General features: G+C 41.4%; 1 protein-coding gene across 1 annotated transcript in view; it reads right to left on the bottom strand.

Annotated features, from left to right (window-relative positions):
- Positions 1 to 20,606, bottom strand: part of strbp (spermatid perinuclear RNA binding protein) — a 70,518-nt gene that overhangs the window by 26,576 nt on the left and 23,336 nt on the right. Inside the window, exons 2-3 of the mRNA XM_029444305.1 lie at positions 16,691 to 16,795; positions 2 to 182 (exon numbers count right to left, since the gene is read on the bottom strand). Coding sequence (XP_029300165.1) covers positions 2 to 4 — 3 coding nt within the window. The 5' untranslated portion in view covers positions 5 to 182; positions 16,691 to 16,795. The remainder of the gene's footprint in view (position 1; positions 183 to 16,690; positions 16,796 to 20,606) is intronic.

Raw genomic sequence — 20,606 nt, 5'->3', positions numbered from 1 at the left:
CCATGCCTGCAGGAGGAGTGGTTGCACGTTTCCTTCCTTCTGACGCCCTGCTTGTGGAGTTGCTGGGCGGGTGGGCGGAGTGCAGAAGCAAGGTTACCGGTCAGGATGTTGCTGTCACGCCGTTTCCGCTCCTCATGTGCTCCCCTGTTACTCTGGCCACCACTCTACGAGAGGTTGTTCTTCTAAAGGGATGGAGGAGAGGGGAGAGAAGGATGAAAGGTTGATCGGTGCGTCAACTACGGTGTCAAGGGGAAATTGCAATGCTGTATCTTCTCTTCCACATCAAAAAGCACAAAAAAAGGAAGAAATGTTGATTTAATAAAAAAACTAAATGAATAATACAATACTTTAAAAACCAAGAGAAAACAGAATAGCATCAACCCCATCACATTTAAGCTGCACCCACACACACAGTTTTCTAAGCAGTGTTGCAGTACATGTCCATGAGTAAAAGATCTGACAGAATGGCTGATCAACCCATGTGGAGATAGACATGTGGACACACACACATACAGACACACACACAAACACAAACAGGCCTTCATTCATTTTTCATGAGCTGGGTTAGGGGTCTTAGGGAGAGAAATGTAATACAAACATGTACTTGTTTTCATACACTGAGTAGCACACTTATGCCACACACACACACACACACACACACACACACACACACACACACACACACACACACACACACACACACACACACACACACACACACACACACACAATAAATAAATATTATATGCACATGATTAGTTTGAAGAAGAATGCTACGTCTACCTTACAGAATAAGCAATGACAAAATTGTAGGAAAAATTATTACATATTACTCGAAAATACTGTGTTTTACTGTAAAGCACTTCTGATTGAGTAGAGAGCAGTAGAGAGGGCGACAGAAACGAGGAGACTGACTAAACTAAGAGCTGGAAATGACAATATTTAGTGCTTGGCGAGAGGCGGACCACTGTGCTCTTTCCAATATAATTTGTGACTGTCATGGTCCTGACCTTATCTTTTCCAGCCTTTCATTCCTTTCAGTGAACAGACGTGACAGTAAAGTAACACTGACAAAATATGTAAAGGCTCTATATAACTCAGAATACTGTTATGATCGTCCAGGCCATTTATAATGAATTCATGATTTTCAAAAAGTTAATTGATTGTAAATGCAACCAATAGACTGTAAATAAGAACTGGACACTGGTTTGTAGACTACTGTTTTGGAGCCTCGAGTTCGGCATTTTTGTTGTAGCAATCTTGGTTTTTGCAACCAGAAGTGACACAAGAGGGTGGAGCAAACTACAACTGAACTCTGAAAAATACATTTTTGGGCAACCAGAAGGTTGCAATGACCTTTTATGAACTGAAAACACATTTTGAAAGGGTTAAAGTTGTAAGACAAAAACACGCAAAACACCCAAACCGTGATAGCGTCCTGCCAATCACAAGGTAGCTCCGCCCTAAAGCATACACTGCTTTATTTTCTATTTTACTCTAAATGGGACCATCATGCTGTATTGAAGAACACTTGAACCTAGCGATTGAGACCATAAACTAACTAGAACAATGTTTACTGAGGTAATAAATCAGGTGAGAAGTATTTTCCCATAGACTTCTACTGAATTAGCCTTTTGAAAGAACGCAGGTTTAAGGCTCTTCCGCATTGGCCTCACTTCTCAGACGCGGTGGTTGCTGCTTGATACAACGATACGTGTGACTTCTACCTTTAGCTCATCTTAGGGCTTTGTAACAATAAACTAAGTATCTTGCGTTGCTATGAAAACACAGCCCAGTTTTATCAGTGCGGAGCGAGCCGAGGTGAACAGATACACAACGTTCCTATTCACAACATGAAATGTCAACAGTATCACCACTGACAGTACACAGACGCATCTGGTCACACTCGAACCAGAGCAATGACATTTATAGAGCTGTGCATGTGTTCACACAAGAGTGTAGGAGTTGTTTTCTCAAAAGGTCTTCCAGATTCAGCAGGTTGCCTGTTCAAGCAGGTGCGGGGAAATGCAGCAGCCATTAAAAAAACCAGGTGGCAACTTTCTTGAAAAGAGACAAACACAAAAGCAAACAACAAGAAAACCTGGGATTCATTTTTGTTGAGAAAATGGAACTAAAATGAGATTTGAGAATAAAAACTCAAATGTATGATAACAATAATGGAGCACGGTAGCAGAAAATGGGCGGATATTTGATGACTTAAGATTTGACTAAAACAGTAAATCTAAAAATAGTTAGGTAGGCTGCAAACTAATGAGTTTATTTTCATTATCAATTCATCTCCTGATTATTTTATCGATTAATCAACTACTTGTTTTGTTTAGAAAATATCAGAAAATAACAAAAATAAAACAGTTTTCCCAAAGATATTAAGTTTATAATGAAATAAAACAGAGAATAAACAGCAAAGCCTCACTTCAGAGAAGCTGAAACAAGCACATGTCAATCAATCATCAAAATAGAAGCAGAAAGATCTTCTGTTGATCTGCTAATCGTTTAATCTAAAAATAGCCTCCAAAATTAACGCTACAGTGCCAGAGCCTCATTACCGCATTTGAGTTTGATCTGCAAAACCCATCATCTCTGAGTACGTGTCGCTGGTCCAAGTCCCTGAAAGGACCAAGTATGGGGTGTGGACTGGTACTTTGAGAGGTACCACCTCCAGCAAGGCACCGGACCCCCACGCTGCTCCCCGGGCACTCATAATATGAAAGCTGCCCACTGCTCCTAATACTAGATAAGGGTTAAGTGCAGAGTCTAAATTTCACTGTGTGTGCACCATGGATTCAAAATCCTCAATTTCCATTTCCACATTCATGGAGCAGAATCCAGGAGAAAGTACACATGTGCGCACTAAAGACACCAGACTGTATCCCTGCCCATGTACTTTGCAGAACTATCACTTTCTCACGTCTCTAATGTGTTGAGTATCTCATCACCTCGACTCTACTAACATACATCCAGGGTTCTATATGGATGCTGTCAGGGGACAGAAAAGATGAATACATGGGACTGGTTGGTCTCTAGTGGAGTAGACCTGCTGGGGGATTAGATTGTGGTGAAGCTGCAGCCTCTCAGTGACAGCTCAGTTGGATGAAGATTCAGTGAGTAGTTAAAGAGCGAAAAATGGAGAGAATTGTAAATGTGCATGAACGGGAACAAGTAGGACGAGGAGAGTGGTCAAAAGAGCGGAACTATGTGAAGAATAGGAAGTGGTGTAAAGGGAAACAGGGGAATTGGATAAACAACAACGGCAGATATTGAGCTGGCCCCTCGGGCAAAGAGACTCCACCACTCCTCCTCATTTTCTCTCCAGGTCTCCCCCTCTAAGCCACTGGCCACTGGCCTGCCACACTGGCAATTACCTTCTCAAAACACCTGGCAGCGACAAGGCCTGTGTCTATGCACACATGTTTTGCCAGTTACCCTACAGCCAACACTCTGTGCCTGAGGAGGGCAAGCTACCTTCCAACATGGCTTCGCCACTTAGGATTGCATGCACATGATTATAGTGCACGCGCACAAACACAGACACAGATACAAACAGCCTGCCAAGAAGCATAATAACAACGTGCCTGCCCCCATTCGATTCTCATTATCAGAGCAATTCAGTGATAAACAACAACACCAATTCCCTTCCTTTGTTTCCCTCTCTCATGGCACTTTCATTCTCATTTTCCTTTAATTAAAATCATGTGCACGCAAATGAAAAATACACCATACACAAAAAAATGGAATAGAACAAAAATAGAATGCCGAAATCTAAGCTTAATGGATCTTCAGAACAACATTATGAGGCCTCCAGTACTCCCACACTGCTCTGTCTCTCACTGGGACTGAGGGCGACTGAGGGGACCATGTTTTCACATGCATGGCTGCATGTCGCCCTCTACATAAACCCCCTTTGTGGCTTTGTCTTCCTTGGGCACACACTGACCAATTATTAAATATCACCCCGCATCCACCCCCCATCTCTTCCCGTACCCCTCCCACTAGTATCCACTTTCCATTTTTTCCATTCTCTCTTATTCACACCCTCATGGTGGTTCATTAAAATGGGATTTTTCGCAGAAAAAGGGGGGAACACTGGCAGAGGTCCGGCCTCATTACCACTGGTGGTGGCTCACCGACATCACCATGTGCGCACACACACACACACACACACACACACACACACACACACACACACACACACACACACACACACACACACACACACACACACACACACACACACCTCAATTTGGTTCTATAGTTATTGAATATATATCTCTCAGAAGTTTATGCATGAGGGAAAACACACACACACACACACCTGCGCTGTGTCCTTTCTGAGAGTTGGTTGCAACATCCCATTTTCCCTACACAGATGAAAGGAATCAGGCAGAGAATAACAAACGAGGGATGGGAAGTGATTGAAAGATGAAGGAGAGATAGCAGAGCTGGGGAATTTGCTGAGATGGCTCTGAGCAGCAATTTAAACCTTTCTCATCTGATAACCCATCACATGAGATGAGCAGTGGAAGACACAGAGTGAAGGAAGACAGAAGATTGCCAAAAGCCAGAGAGAGTGTGCTAATTAGTGTTGGAGGAGTTTTAGAGTTATCTGCTTAACGTTGTAATCGTCAGCCGTCACTGCGTGAAATGTTTTGGGCTGATGTTTAATGATTATAACAGAGTTGGAAGTTTTTCATCCACCAGCCACCGTGTGATGAAACGTGCCAGCTACCGGTAATTTTGAACACGCTCAAAACATCAGCGTTCAACAACGCACCCCCAGCGTAACACCGCCTGCTCGTAACGAATACTACTTATACATCAACGTACACCAGCGTGTTGCCGATATATAGTATACGCCATATTTTTGTATACGTTATGCATTCGTTGGGCATTCGTCAGATACATTTTGTATTAGGAAGTGATGCTCTATCAATAGGTTAGACATGCGTATCTGTATATGTTCACTTTTCTGATCCGATGAAAAGTTGCACGTATTTGGACGTTTCTGTCATACGGATATGTGACAGGGCCTTAAGGTGAGGTCTTTAACAATCCAAAACCCAAAAGATATTCAGTTAAAATGACACCATATAGAGAAAAGCAGCGAATATTAACATTCAAACCAGTAAATGTTTTTGCATCTTTGCTTGATAAATGACTTGAACAATTAATTAATTATCAAAATTGCTGGTCATTTTATCTAATCGATTAATCAACTCATTATTTTCGCATTAAATGCCCTTTATACTGTATGACTTATTTGAAACTTAAATGTGGTGGTCTAAAACTCAAGCTTCTACTAACTGGTAAACCTGTGAATGCTAAGAAAGTGTTAAATAAATAAACAAAAGGCAGGTCCTGAGGGACCCTTAATAAGATGATGAAATTAAGTATATATATATATATATATATATATATATATATATATATATATATATATATATATATATATGATACTGTAAGTATATCATGCACTTGCACCTCAATGCACTCCAATGAAGCAGACCTACTAAGAGGCTAATCTTGAGCAGGTGTAAATATGGCTGATATTTCTGTGTGTGTTATTCTGAAGTTATTTTGAAGCATGGCTGTTGGTTTTTTCTTCCGTACAATTATTCCTAGGTACGGTATTTTTCCTCTCAGAGAGGCTTTTCTCACAAAGGCTATTTCTGATCCATCATGTTTAAACATTCATCATACACCTGAAAAGCTGTTTGAGCAGTGTGAGAAGCCTCTGTGTTATATATATTTTTACTGACTGTGTGGCTGGCTCCCGGGTTATGGGATATTGGTGCCATCTGGGAAAACATCTGCAAAAGTGTGTGGTAATGAGCTGGACAAACACGCACACTAGCAAACGCAAATAAAGACACTCATAGGAGCAGGCGGCTCACAATAAACAGAATGGATGCAGAATCACGCTCTCATACATCTCTCTCTAACCACCTCTGTTGTGAAGAAGACTGCATCGTGTAAACAGGTGCTAGCTGTCTGAGATGCCTGGCTTTTTCTCTACTGGGGTGAGACAGCAGGGCAGAGACAGACAGAGAGAGATGGAGAGACATGCGGGCAGAAACACAGACAATGGAACAGGAAGAGAGAGGCGAGCTGAGACAAGGAGAGGTAGAGGTAGAAAGATAGAGATGTTTACTTTTTGACTGCAGAGGATATTGCAGAGAAAAGCTCCGACATGTTCAAAGGAGACAGAGAAGGAGAAGTGTGTAGTCTCTGTTCTTGTTGAAAATGTAAAAATGCACTCCTGAATTTTGATGAAATTGAAGATTCCCTGCAAACTTTACGTTCCCACTTAAATGTTCCTATCCATCTGTCCTCCAGTCTCACAACATTTAATTTCCTCATCTACTTTCCTAGTTTCCACTCTTTCTTTTGATCCTTTTTTCCTGCGCTGCCAACAGAATGTGTAGACGAGACTGGAAACATGCAGTCTAAAATAGAAATAGCATTAATCTGAGTGTAATCTGGGCTGGAAAATGCAAGGCTGAGGGGCTTCTTTTATTGCCACAAGAGTAACTGTGTGCAAACAAATGGCTCTAGTAGTTATGACCTTTGACCTTTAAAAACGCATTAAAAGGTTTCTACCGTTTGCACACAGGAGAGCAGTGAAGACGACCTGCCAGCTTCCGGATTTGTGCGACAATTCAATTTCCTCAAGGCATATTATAATATCTATAACAATGGATTACGTTTTGACAATAAAACATCCTGATTAACTATCATCGTAACTCATTGACAATGTGATACAGTCCAGTTATACAACCTTAGCTTGTGAGGGCTTTTCCTTCCCGTAATAAACTGATAAAGGAAGTATTTCCATTGCCGATAAGAAGACATGCGAAAAAGAGCAGTGCATGAAAGTGGCCTGAATATCAGGAACTGGATACCCAAAGTTCAACATTAGGAAAACTGAAGGCAAACAGAGGAAGTGAGACGCTTTAAAAAGGGAAACATCTTGGCTGGATACAGTACAATGTTGTTCTTGTGGTTTAAAGGCCAGAGCCAAAAGGTTGGACACTCCTTTCCTTGTTAAACTTGGTGTCTATGGAGACCTTTTGTCCTGATCTGAAGGGTAGGTCCAATGTTGTGGAGGCTGCAGTCAGCAGCATGCCCTGCAGCCAAAGTTACAGGCTGTATTTCACTGAGAGTTGAGAGACATGCCCAGATAAGCGGCTTGCTGACCTGAGTGTAAGGTTGCCTTTGCTGTAGTTTACTGTGAGACTTTAACGGCTCACATTTCGAAGCAGGCCATGACTGATTGTTTGCTCCCGAATTGCAGAAATAATCAGCCAGTGATCAAAATATGAGAGGAATGCCTGGCCAGTAGCAGTGACAGGGCCACTAGCAAACACCTCATGAATATTAGAGGGGCTTGGGAGGTCCGAAACGGCAGGACCTTACACTGATACTCACGGGCACAGATGCAAAGTGGACGTATCCATGTACCCGCAGAGCATCTGAGGTGACTAATCCCGGTGAGCAAAGATGTAAACAACATATTTTTAAGTAGCATCAGGAAGTTCTTTTTGAAGACTTTTCCCGTAAGCCATTCATCCGTTTGTGAACGAGGAACTACACCGAGTAAAATATGTCATGCCTGAGTTCACAAATACCTGAAACTCAGACACCCTTGATTGTTTGCAGGAAAGAAGGATGGAAAACAACAACGTCACACAACCTCCGATTGATGAGATTTGAAGAACCAACCCTTGGGTTTTGAACGCACCAGCGATTAACAAACAATCAATGCTAACTTAGCAGTAGATTGCAGAGAGCGGCAGTGAGAGGCTCATTGTTATAAATGTAAAGGAAGTGTCAGTAGTAGGAGAAAGCATCTGGTTTTACTGATCTTAACACTTAAATGCTGAAAAGATGCAGAGCTTTTCACAAGAACATCTTACAAATCCTGCACATTTACGAGCACAACATACTGAAAATAGCAGCAACAATAATAATAATAATAAACCACACCACTCAAAAGTATCAGCGTTAATGCGCTTGTCTTTAACACACACCCTACATAGTAGAGGCGTGATCAGGCGGAGGTGAGATGCAGTAGATATAGTCTGCATTATGCCTCATTAATGCAGAACTATGCAGCAGATTTGACACATGCTGAAAGATAGCACAAAAGGACACCAGAGATATGGTGCCAGGTATGTACTGCAAGTGCGTAATGGTGATGGTGGGAAGGTGTGTTGTTGTCTTTCTTCATTCCTGTTGATTCTTAGTTGCACTCATGGCTGCTCTCACTATCTTTCTCCATCTCGCTGCATCTTCTTCTCTCCGATCTGTTCCTCCCGTCTGACTGATTTTTTTTAATGTATTTTTTCCCATTTAGTTTTCTCCCGTCGCACTTCTAATTCTGAGCACTTGACATGGAGAGTAATTAAAAAGGTGTGACAACAGGCCGAACAATTGCAGCCTGATAGTACTGTCGGGGATTAGCCTATTAGAACATCACACGTTCATTTCAGACTATGGTTCTCATTTCCAGATCTCAGAACAAGGAGCCCTGCTGGTTTCATTCCAGTGGTTTCTGGTTTACACATGGGGAGTCGAGGTGAGACCAAACAAATATTTCCATAAAATGTAACATTATATAGTTTGGTATACTATTCAATACTTACTTACTTTGTGTCTTATTAGTTTCATGCATTGAGGGAATAGACTTGTGTTGCGTTGTATTTATTGATATCTTCAGGAACACGGGGGAACAATCCAATTTTAATGACCACATATTGTGAAGATAAATGTCTAACATAGATGGATAGATCTGATTCACGAATAATTGAACATGATTCTCCTCTCCTCACAGTGGACACACACTGACTCCACTGAACACGCACGCACTGAAGCAATTACTTCTCCTACTGACTACCACGCTGATCTCAACTTATGCACCTGGTCTGTTCCAATTTATCTTAGCCCTCCTACCTCTCTTATGTTTTCCTGCCGTTTTATTAACGACGTTCAGTCTTTCAGACTCAGTATGTCTGGAATTATAAAAGATTTGGTGACTTACATTCCATTTAGTTTGTCATCCTTACTTGTTTATGTTTGTTTATTATCCGTTTGTCTGTCCAAAGCCAATTTTGTATACGACTGGAACCACCAGCCTAATATCGTTTGTGCTCATGCATGACTATATACTCAAGGACCTCTCATCTTTCTGGTGAGTCACAATTTTTGAAAAACCTATTTGATTGACTGTTATATACTGCTGGCTCCTCACTCCACACTGAAGATCAACAACTGCTTCAGTAGCATTTCCGGCAATTGGCTAAAAACAAGCCTTACCTCGTCTGGTCTTTGTCGTGGCTCACAAACCAACATCCATAGAAAAGCTTGGTCTCATTTTAAACTGTAGATTAATTCCATACCCGACACGTTATGATCCCACTGATTGAAATTCAACTCTTCTTTGTTTGGGAGGAGAGAGAGCCACACCTCGTAATGAGCACACTCTTCTGGTTTCTTTTGATACGAGACGCTCACAGTTCAATAAGATGAACAAGTTTGTCTGCATCAATGTTTTCTTTATATACAAAAAAAAGGCCTTCATTTAAAAAGAAGATGCTCAGCGTGATGACTAAACACTGAAGGTCCACTTTCAGCCACGATAACAGTGTTCAACAGTCCAATGGCTATTATTGTTATTGACGTCTTCGCTTCTTTTGAAAGCCAGCAATCAAGAAGTGCGTCAGTATAACGCCCACAATAAGAAACCACTGCATATATATATATATATAGCATGAAGAACGCTGGCTGATGCAGTTCACACATGCAGGTGCTTTGGAATCAAGCTTAGAAAAATGAGGATGAATGACCATGCTTTGGTTTATTGATTAAAATTGGTATTCAAATCTATATAATTCAGCAGGACAAGGTTCGGTCAAGTTCAGTTGAACACAGTCATTGATTTCTGTGATTACTGATGAGCTGCTTCTCACTTTGTGTTACCATTTTCACTTTTCTAGACATATAGTGCCCTGTGATCCTGTCATCAAATATAGTTCTAACATGTAGGTTTACAGAACTACGTGTTCACTGCTTACCGCGAAGAAAGACACCGAGTTACCCTGTAAATGTTTTTGAGTACTACACTGTGGTTCTGTCTTGGCTGGGTCCAGGTGCAGGCCAGGGGAGGTCAGAGCACAGAGTATTGATGAGATGGCAGAAAGCAGAGGAAACGCTGATGTTGCTTTTGGGAGGGAAATAGATATAACATTGACAGGGGAGGGTAACTACCCTCGGTCGATTATTAAAATGGAGAACAGCTGTATATGTGCGCAGTTCCTGCTGACGGTGGAAGTACTGACTATCTATCCAATCAATCAATTGATCTATATTATGCGTTAGTGTATCCACAAATTAAATTACAATTAAAATGTTATTTAATTAAAAACAATTTTAGCATTTGTCGTCTCAGACACAACTGTCATGGACAGTCATGCCATGGATTACCTTACTGTGAACTGAAAACTTAACAGCCATGCACACACGCACAATCGAATACAGTCCTGCGTCAGCACGGGGAATAAATAGACTATCACTATGCCAGAACTGAAGCATGCTGCAACTGTGTGTGTGTGTGTGTGTGTGTGTGTGTGTGTGTGTGTGTGTGTGTGTGTGTGTGTGTGTGTGTGTGTGTGTGTGTGTGTGTGACTAGTGGGCTCCTGCTGTGCTGATTTCAGCAAGAACAGATGGTCCTGCCAGGGCTCTGCCGAGGCTCCACAGTCCATCGTCTGTGGGAAGACTTGTGAACGTGTGTGTGTGTGTGTGTCTCCCTGCTGCTTTCCTACTTTTTTTTTAACCATTAATCTACCGCACTACTTTACATACCGTACACATACAGACACGGTGACACTGATGGTTGCAGTGTAAGTGATATCCTAGTGGTCTTTGGCCTAGTTGTCTGCTCCATTGACACTTTGCAGCTTAATCCTGCTTGAAAGGCTCTTCACTGCTAAGCTCATGTTTGCAAACACACAAAGCTGTCACACCCCCACCCCTATGAGTGTGTGTTTGTCCAAGCAGGTTAGTGAATATGTAAGTGGATACAAACACTTATCACATAAACGCCAGCTGTCAAATTTAAGTAAAAAGAAAAAGGAGTGTGGGTCTGCATCCTACTGACACTATTATCTATTAATAAATAAATATATACACACACGCACACACACACAAAGAACATGTTCAGACCTGGCATTAACATGCGTCTTTTATGATCCGAGCAGGGAACAGCTGTAAGGACGTCATTTCACACCTGGCATTAGAATGCGTCTCCAGTGACCACTTGTGATCGGATCTCATTTCCCAGCTCTATATGCAAATAAACATGTAAGTCATGAGTCTAGTTTTCATTAACACAAAATTACGACGGTGTGTTAACTGCATGCCAAACGACAATAATTATCGGCAACGTTATCTACACTTCACCCCTCTCCTCGGCTCCGTGTCCCGAGAGCAGAAGATATAAATTATTGTTTTGACAATATTAGCAGCGCCGCTGCAGAATGAATACGGGACACACTGTTTCATCATCATTCAAGCTGCTGTGGATCATCTGTTTGGTGAGTAACACACACAGACACACGCAGTTGAGGAGGTGGTCCTTCAATGTGGCCCAGGAGGCTTAAGCGCACACATTGCTAGAAGAAAGCAGCGGCCCAGAACAACTCAGTAAGTGATGTGAGCCATTGGATCTCAATGCATCCTCAATGGGTCTTGGGTGCATTCACACCGGTACTAAGAGCTGTCCACTTGTGATCAGATCACAAAGGATGCATGTTTATGCCAGGTCTGAAAGGCAGGGGCCGAAAGAGTGTTACTGACACAAAGCAAATGACCAACTTATTGAATTATTGACTCATTCATAGATTTTACAAGCAAGGTTCCACAGGCACAAAAAAGTGAAGGTGGTCTGGAGGGACAAAGGGAGAAGAGAGGCGCGATGGAGAAAGAAAAGAAAAAAAGAAAATTGCTGGGTTGAGTGTAGTTTTTCCCCTTAAACCTCATGTACCTCTGTAAATCTATTGAAATAATGAGTTTCAAAGCTGAAGTAAGGCCATAGCCAAAGAATGGGGGGGGGGGGGGGGGTCACAGAAAGATCCTAACATGGTCTCTAAAATGTATTTGGAGAAAATTGATTGTTTAATGTTGTCGTCTATGTTACGAGTTGTGAGTGCAAAAGCACAGCTAGAGTTGTCCAGATGTGGACTAATTCCCCTAATGGACTTCTAGTCCACTACACACACTGACAGGCAAGCATACACACACACACACACACACACACACACACACACACACACACACACACACACACACACACACACACACAGCTTGATCTCTCTGTTAATTTTCTTAATAAAAAGCAGTAGTGTGAGATGAGCAGATTAGCACGAAAGCCAAATCACTTTGAAGGATCAAGTATTTTTAAGAAATTAATTTCAGGAAGGACTCAGAATGCCATAATATTACATTGAGGGCATTAAATAAACATAGAACAACTTCAGTGACTTGCGAGAGTGCGTCCTGTCATTCTGTCTCTTCCTGTTTGTCAGTGTTTCTTCTCCCTTTAGCTGTTGCCTCGCCTGTCTGCCTCTCTGTTCAAACAGCAGAGAAAATCTCTTGAATACAGATTGCTTCAGATGAAATGACTGAAATCATGGAGTGTCCATTTCATGCAAAATTCAACCAAAAACATACATTTTCCCTACAGATTCATGATTTTAAATACAGCTCACTAGTAATGGAATAACATTCCTAGGTAAACACACACATATAGCGTTGTTAATTGTGTAATTCCGACTCACAGATACACGAGTAAGCATGCTTGTGTACTCATTCTGTCTGATAGCACTATTCATAACTGTGTGCTACACTAGGCGGCTTCATTTTCTCTCCCAGCCCCCCTACTTCTTCATCTGCGCAGCTTTAGCAGGAGCTGATCAGTGACTCCATTCATTCCAGGTCAATTTGGGCAGTGTGCTCGATATGGCCGTTTCATTACACACTTCCTTCCTGTCTGTCTCTCCGACTCGGGGTAGAAGACGGAGAGACTGAGAGGGAGAAAGGAAGGAACAGGAGGGGAGAGGGGGAGAGAGGGAGAGAGAGAGAGAGAGAGAGAGAGAGAGAGAGAGAGAGCTAGAGAGCGAGAGAGGAGGAAGGGCGGCATTGAAGGGGGCGCACGGTTGGAGAGAGGGAGAAAAAGCGCAAGGGAGGTTAGAAACAAGGGAGGAAAAGGGCAGAAATTAACAGAATGAGGGAGATAGAAAAGGTTTAGAGTATGTGGTGAAGAGAGGGAGTTAAGCACAACAGGATGTGTAAGTGCGGGGGGTGGAGGGTGAGAGATTAGCAAGATAGAAATCAGGATGACATAAAGGAGTGAGAGATGGTGAAAAGGGTTGAATGGCAGGATGTCGCTGATTTAGATAAGAATAAGGGAGCCATGAGGTAGGACATGGAGAGCGAGTGAGGGAGGAAAAGTGGTGAAATAGTGAAGAATAAAAAGGGCAAGGGAAGAAAGAAAGTGGGAAACTGAGAAGGACACAAATGGAGAAAGGTGGGGACAGAAAGGAAGGAAGGAAGGAGGTAGGGGTATTAAAGAACAAGGGAGATGGGGTGAGAAAAAGAGGGTAAGAATAGAAAGAAGGGATGAAGACAAAGGAGGCAAGAAGCCCCACAGCTGAAATGATTCATTCCAACTGTCTTTTCACACTTTATAACAAAATGTTTTATATTAATATTAAAACAAACTGTACTTAGCCACGGGATAGGGACTCGTCATTAATAATTAACAACTAATTATCATGGCCACATATGTGATGATAGCCTTCTGTATCTGAGCTCTGACAGCTTCCAGTCTTTCTCCATCAGCCTCTTTTCTGTTAAATGTCCAAAGGTTCAGTCATGATCGCTAACAAGCAACAAAGCAAGAAAGAATTACACTGTAGAAAACAAAGAAAAAAGTCTCTGTCCCCGCGTTTGGAGTTTTTCTCAGCAATAAGGTATTTTAAGGTTTTATTTTTTTTACATCAGTTTTTAATTGAACTCGGTGCCAAAACAGCTAAACAACATGTGACTCAGAAACTGCATCTCCTCTGCTGTTAGATCGTGGCATGCTAGTGTGTGTGTCTGTGTCTGAACAGCAATAGATTGCAGCAAGGCATCAGACAAAGGAGCGAGAGAAAGAGATTCAGCATCAACTTTTCCCCTTGGGATTGGTCGCCATGGCTACCGAAGCATTTTCAGCTGAACGTAGGACAAACATAAGGAAGAGTCACACACACACACACACACACACACACACACACACACACACACACACACACACACACACACACACACACACACACACACACACACACTATAGTAGTAGAAACTACTGCAAAGTATTGTCATATCAGTGTATCATCATTTGAAACCATTTACGCTACACGTTCTAAATGCAGACACAAAAGCACATCTCCCATATATGGCATTGCAGCTACGTAACCTCGAGATACTTGATCGCCAACAGAAAACACGTAAGACTGCAGAAAAAGCAGTGACCCAATACGCACTCTATGAACTCCAATGGAAAACAGAGACCAATGAGAACAAACAGCATCATGGGACAATAACATCTCATCTTACCACCAGACAATCAGACTCCATCTATATTTCAAAAGGAACGGAAAACTGTGACAATGGTCTGTCACGATCTAAGATTAGTGGAGGGCACCTTTGATAAGCCGGAGGGTGCACAGTGATCGTGTTTCCATGCTGGCAGGCTAACCGCGGTATCACCAGAAGGCAATTTGTCCGAATTCTGTAACAAACCTTGAGGGAAGAGTAATTGAACTTGTGTCATCATCTAACCAAGAGAACTGAACTGAAACCTTGAATTATTATCTTTTTAATAAACACAGTCATATTTTATGTTACACAGCTTTGTCATTGTTGGGGTTTGATTGACAAGCAGCCGAGAATGAATAAAGAAAAATATCTCTAAACTTATAAATAACTCCCTTTTACATCCTTCAGAACAACTGATTTGGAGAACTCTATCGTGTCATGACTTTGAGATGTTTTCCTTGTATCAGCAGTTTGTTAACAATTTACTCTATGTTTCTGAAAACAGTAAGTGGGCATACATTTTGCTCAACACAGGACTGACTCTCAGTTGTTCTCTGCAATAGGTTTGTCAATATTTGCATAAAGTACAGCCAATGCTACTGCTGATGAATTATTTATGGAGACTAAAGGAAAGAGACTTGTAAGGGCTGGTTCAGCTTGACAGTGTTGCCATGGACCTACCAAGTGTGTGTGTGTGTGTGTGTGTGTGTGTGTTCAGGGGATTGACTGAGCGTCAGTGAGAGAGTGTGTGAGCAAGAGAGAGAGACAGAGACAGAGAGACAGAGAGACAGAGAGAGAGAGAGAGAGAGAGAGAGAGATGCGCTCTGCTACGCTCACTGGCAAAGTCACTGCTTTCTCAAGGACACTGCGGCTAAGGGGCAAGAAAGAGAGAAGGAATGACACACAGGAAGAGAAAGTAAGAAGGAGGCTGAAAGAAATAAAGACATTTAGTGATAGAAGGCCAAGTAAGATAAAGAAATAGTAAGGAAAGAGAGTTGAGGAGGAAGCAGATGAGAAAAGTGTGACAAAAAGAGGGGGAGATGGAAATAACGGGGGGTATGTCAGATGTATACAGAATGTGGAGTAAAACATTGTTTGGCTTATTACCTTGAACCAATACAAACTAGGGCAAGAGCTACAGATCAGTGTCATTATTCTTTTTTTAGTTTAGTCAATTAATCATTTTGTATAAAACATGTGGGACAATGCCACATTTAGACAGAGCTTAAATTCAGCCAACAAGTACTAGTTTGGCTTGAAAAAATTATTATCTTCGAGATATAATATATTTATCAAAGTTGCTGTCAGTTAATATTTGTATAGACTTTCTGTGATTTTAAGATTCATCAATACTAATGCTTACAGCTGCACTAATACAAACTAATTAGACTTGACACCACCAGGTCACCCCAGACAACACTGAGAGCGGCTGAGCAGCCACAGACATGTTACAGTTATGTTATGCACACTGAGGAGCGTGGCAGTGAAGCAGCTTTTTCTGCCTGGTTTGGTCTCTCCAGCGATCCACTAAAACCTAGACAGCAATTAATTATTTACACATAAACACGCAGACCCCAAAACACCCCCACTGAGATGATAGAGGAGAAGGCCGCTGGGTGAATTGCATAAAAGCTACTTAACATACATGAGTAGGCAGTTTACCTAAGCAGAGAGTGAACTCGGCAACCACTCGGACCACAGCTCCTGACCAGCTGTGATCAAAAAGTGCGTCTAACCTAAAGGCATCCTCAGTGTGCGTCTGTAATACTGAGGGCAGACCACAAGATGAATGCATGAAGGCTTATGTTTTATTCACATGCACAGATGGGAAAAGGCAGAGATACGTGCGAGTGAGCATTTAGGCATATAGGAGGGCATGAGAGCCGGAAGATTTCAACTTTTCCAAAAATAATTACATTCGTAGATATGTGCTTTTTCTCTGGTTAATTGGGCTGCTCTGTAAACAATGAGCCGACAATCCTGCAGCAGCACAGATACAGTATGCAGAGATGTACAGACTATTCTTTTCACTTACCTCCGTCTGTCCTCCAATCGGTTTATCTGCCCACTTCTCTTTCAGCGTCTGGCAGCCAGTGTGTCTGTCTGGAGTCACAGTGTCAGAGCAGGCAGGGTTCAGTACCTGAGAAGACAAAAGTTCAAAAGGTGAGTTAACATCAGTGCAGCAGCACTTAAGGATCGTGTTCAGCTTGACTTCTCGCTGACCAGCTGACAGCAAAATGTGGAGTTAAACAAAGTGAGGCGCTAATAAGGATATGTTGGTGTTTTTTGAAATAGTAATGCAAGAATCCTGCATTTTACTGCACATTCATATAAAACAAAGCATATGCACACACACACTCCATTGCCATCTATCTAAGGCAAGAGAGAGAGCTGAACAGACACTAAAAGATGAGAGGTTGAATGACTAAAACCTCCATTAGGCAAGTGCATGTTTAATCTCTGTGAGATAAGAGTAATTATTTTTGCACTGAAGTATGACTGATTCACTTATAGCAAAACCCTCATTGTTGTATTACTTGTTCTTCTCCTTCCTGAAAACCTCACCAGTAAGGACAGAGGAGGACTAGTTCCTCGCCCTTCATCGCTCGGATGCGTCCTCTCTGCCCTCACTAGTTCAGAGGGGACAGGGACGAGGGATCAAGGGCTAGGAAAAAGAAAATAATGTTGGAAAGGAAGCACGGATTAAAAAAGAAGAGTAAAAGAAGAGATCATAATAAGAGTCACAAACTGAAATAAGCTGTTTGTGGAAAACACAGAAGTGCATAAACACTCACTGACCAGAAAATTGAGACCCTGCCCCTGCGGAGGAAGTGGACCCTCCCTTCCCATTTGCATATGTGCCTCTACATAAATACATGCACGCAAGATAAATTCCATTTCCACATTTGCTTTCCATGCAAACAGATTACAGAGAATGAGCCGGAAACATAAAGCATTGTATCACAGATTTTCAGAGAATGCTGCAGTTTATTCCTGTAGGACATGTTTGACTTTGAGAAAAAGCTGCCTATTAGCTTGTCCACTGAATTCTGCCAACTTTCCAATGCTCGTCTAAGGCACTGCTGCTGAACCGTTCTTCGTTTATATGCCTAGCGTAGCACAGGAAAGTTGGAAAGTAGGAAAGTTCAATTGGTTTCACATAGGGCTGCAACTAACGATTGTTGTTATTATAGATTAATCTGCTGTTTGGCCAAAAGAATGTCAGAATATAGTGAAAGATGTCCATCCCAGTTTCTTTAAATGTCTTATTTTGTCAGTCAAAATCCCAAAGATATTCAGTGTAATATGTTATAAAACAGAAAAGCAGGAAATCTTCATTTTAGATGCTGAAAACAGAATTTTCTGATTGTACTTTAACGATTAATTGATTATCAAAATAGTTACCGATTATTTTTCTGTCGATCGAATCCTCGATTAGTCGACTAAGCGTTGCAGCTCTACATTCAGCTACGTCTATTCTCAATTAAAATCTCCTACAATTGTCTTAACTATCTAACTACCATTGTTATAGTTACTGTGCAACAATGCTACAGAGACACTTAAGAACTACTTATGAGCTACTGGCTGCCCCGTAAAGCACTGTTGTATCATTTTTCCTTTCTGGAAATGAGTATAATTAGGTTGCGTTTGTAAGATAGGGCGCAGTGTCCTCTTTCTCCTATTAGCTAAAACATCTTAAGGCACCATTAACGGAGAACAAGCTGGAGTCATTAAATAATCTTTTTGGGGTTTAATTTGCACCATTGTAAATTAACAGGAACATCCTGATTGCTAGACCACTGGGACAAATCTGCTTTGTTCATTACTTACGAGTGGAGTTAAGACATTTCTGAAGCAGCAATAGTCTTAACAGACCATATACAGTGTATTACAATGCATAACATTCTATTAATAATACTAACGCTATGTAATGTCCCTCCCATAGTCTGACGGGGATGATTCTGAAAAACCTGATACAAGCGAACAGACGGTGTTCCGCCCTCCGACAAATATGAGACACTGTCACACAGCCAAGAAAATCAAAGCAGAACACATGTAGAGTATTTGCTTTGTGCTGTCACACCTTGTATAACAGAGCATAACTGAGATGGGTGTTGGTTGACGCAATTGTCCGTCAAGACAAACTGGTTCCCAGTCACATTCTGATTGCAAGTCTATTCACAACTCTGACACGCACACACATAAATCAGACCTAATACACTGCGTACGGTACACACACAATCAATCTTCCTGTAGAACTAAAAACAACCTTTGTGGTATGAGCAGTGTAAACCATGACGATGTTGTCGTTTGTTGATAGTCTCATCGTTGCTTAAAAACAAACATTTAAAAAAACTGCAGGTGAATGCTTTTATGTCACATAATAACAAAGTAGGGCGTATAGCCTGTTGTTTCAGTACACACCAACTACACACAGCCAAAAACAACCATTACGAACAAATCAACAAGGACAGACGGATTACTGTTGTGTAGTCAATAAATCATAATAGCCAGCAATCTGTGTTAGTAATTACAGTTTCATACTAACAAATGTTACAAACTGTACACCATGTTCAATATGGAATTGGCATATAATTTATATTGTATATAAAAGCCACACTGAATTGAGAGATGTATATATTATATTTAAAGATAATCTTTATCTGCTTATTTCTGGCAGCTGCATTAGGCAGAGTTGAAGTGCGGCATGCAGATTATGTTTGAAAACTCATTTTTCACAGGTGTGATGAATCAGTTTATGGATAATATTAAAACATGTCTTCCCTCTGTAGCAGAGCACATGAGAGAGAGGGTTTTAATGGAGACGTACTGTCAGATAATGGTCTCCAGTGACTGACACGTGAAAGAAAGAAAAATAAACCTTTATCCGACAGCATTATCTCATTTTCCGATCCTTCACATCTCATTTGTAAACCATTACTGATAGTGAGAAATAAGAAGCAAGGTGTCACACTGAGAAGCAGTGGTGCAATGGAGCATAAACAAAGACATCCTTTTATGCTGCAGTAGATATAAGGACCTGACTCGGTGCATAAAACGCAACCTGTAAGAAATTGAGCTCGTTAGTTACAGATTGCGAGTGTCACTGATTGTAATTATTTATTTATTTGATCAGATAACAAGAAATGTAACCGCAAACACACATTTATGAAATAATGAAAGTACACACCAACATGGAAATGTACACAAAAAGCTTACACAGGTTTGCATGCCACCAGAAACACCCAAATGTACTTTTCTCTCGTCTGTCCATCTGGACCTGTACCAAGTGGTTGTTGCATTCTGCTTCACATGCTGCATTAGATACATACGCTTAAGGAGGAAAAACAGCGCAGAGAACCTTCTCATTTAAGTGCTTTATGTTTCGGATTCTCGTGAGCGCACTGCAGCGCAGGTGCCTTTGCAATACCTTCGACTCTGGTGAATCACCCGGGAGAGTTCCTGATCAAAGGGGCTGTTCAATCAGCTGGAGCCCTCACAGTGTAATGTGTGGCGTTGTAGCCATTAGCCAGACAAGTAGCAGGGTGCTGCAGCCAATAATAATAAACTTAATGAAGTGTGAATACGAAACAGAGGTGGATGTTTAAAGCAAAGGGGAGTATTTAAATCATTAAATATGTTTTAATCTATAACACCACGGCCACCGTCAGCTCTACAATGATGGACATTTACAATATAAATTTATATAACTACATAACATTTTTATAACCTTTTTTTTTTTACTTAATTTCTGTAGTGCCGCACAAATTTGTTCTCTGAACATCCTTCCAACTGAAGCTGTGGATGATTTCTCAAGTTTCCTGCGTCTCCATCACTGCAGTTATCTGCTGCTATATTACAATATGATAATGCCCCTTTACTTTCTGTTGTCTTTAACCCAGACCTAAGGCCTAAATATTGCCATGAAGCTAATCTCACAATGCTGCCTA

The sequence above is a fragment of the Cottoperca gobio genome, chromosome 12, assembly GCF_900634415.1.
Source record: "Cottoperca gobio chromosome 12, fCotGob3.1, whole genome shotgun sequence".
In the NCBI taxonomy this organism is placed as follows: Eukaryota; Metazoa; Chordata; class Actinopteri; order Perciformes; family Bovichtidae; genus Cottoperca; species Cottoperca gobio.
This window is presented reverse-complemented; position numbering and strand designations above follow the sequence as displayed.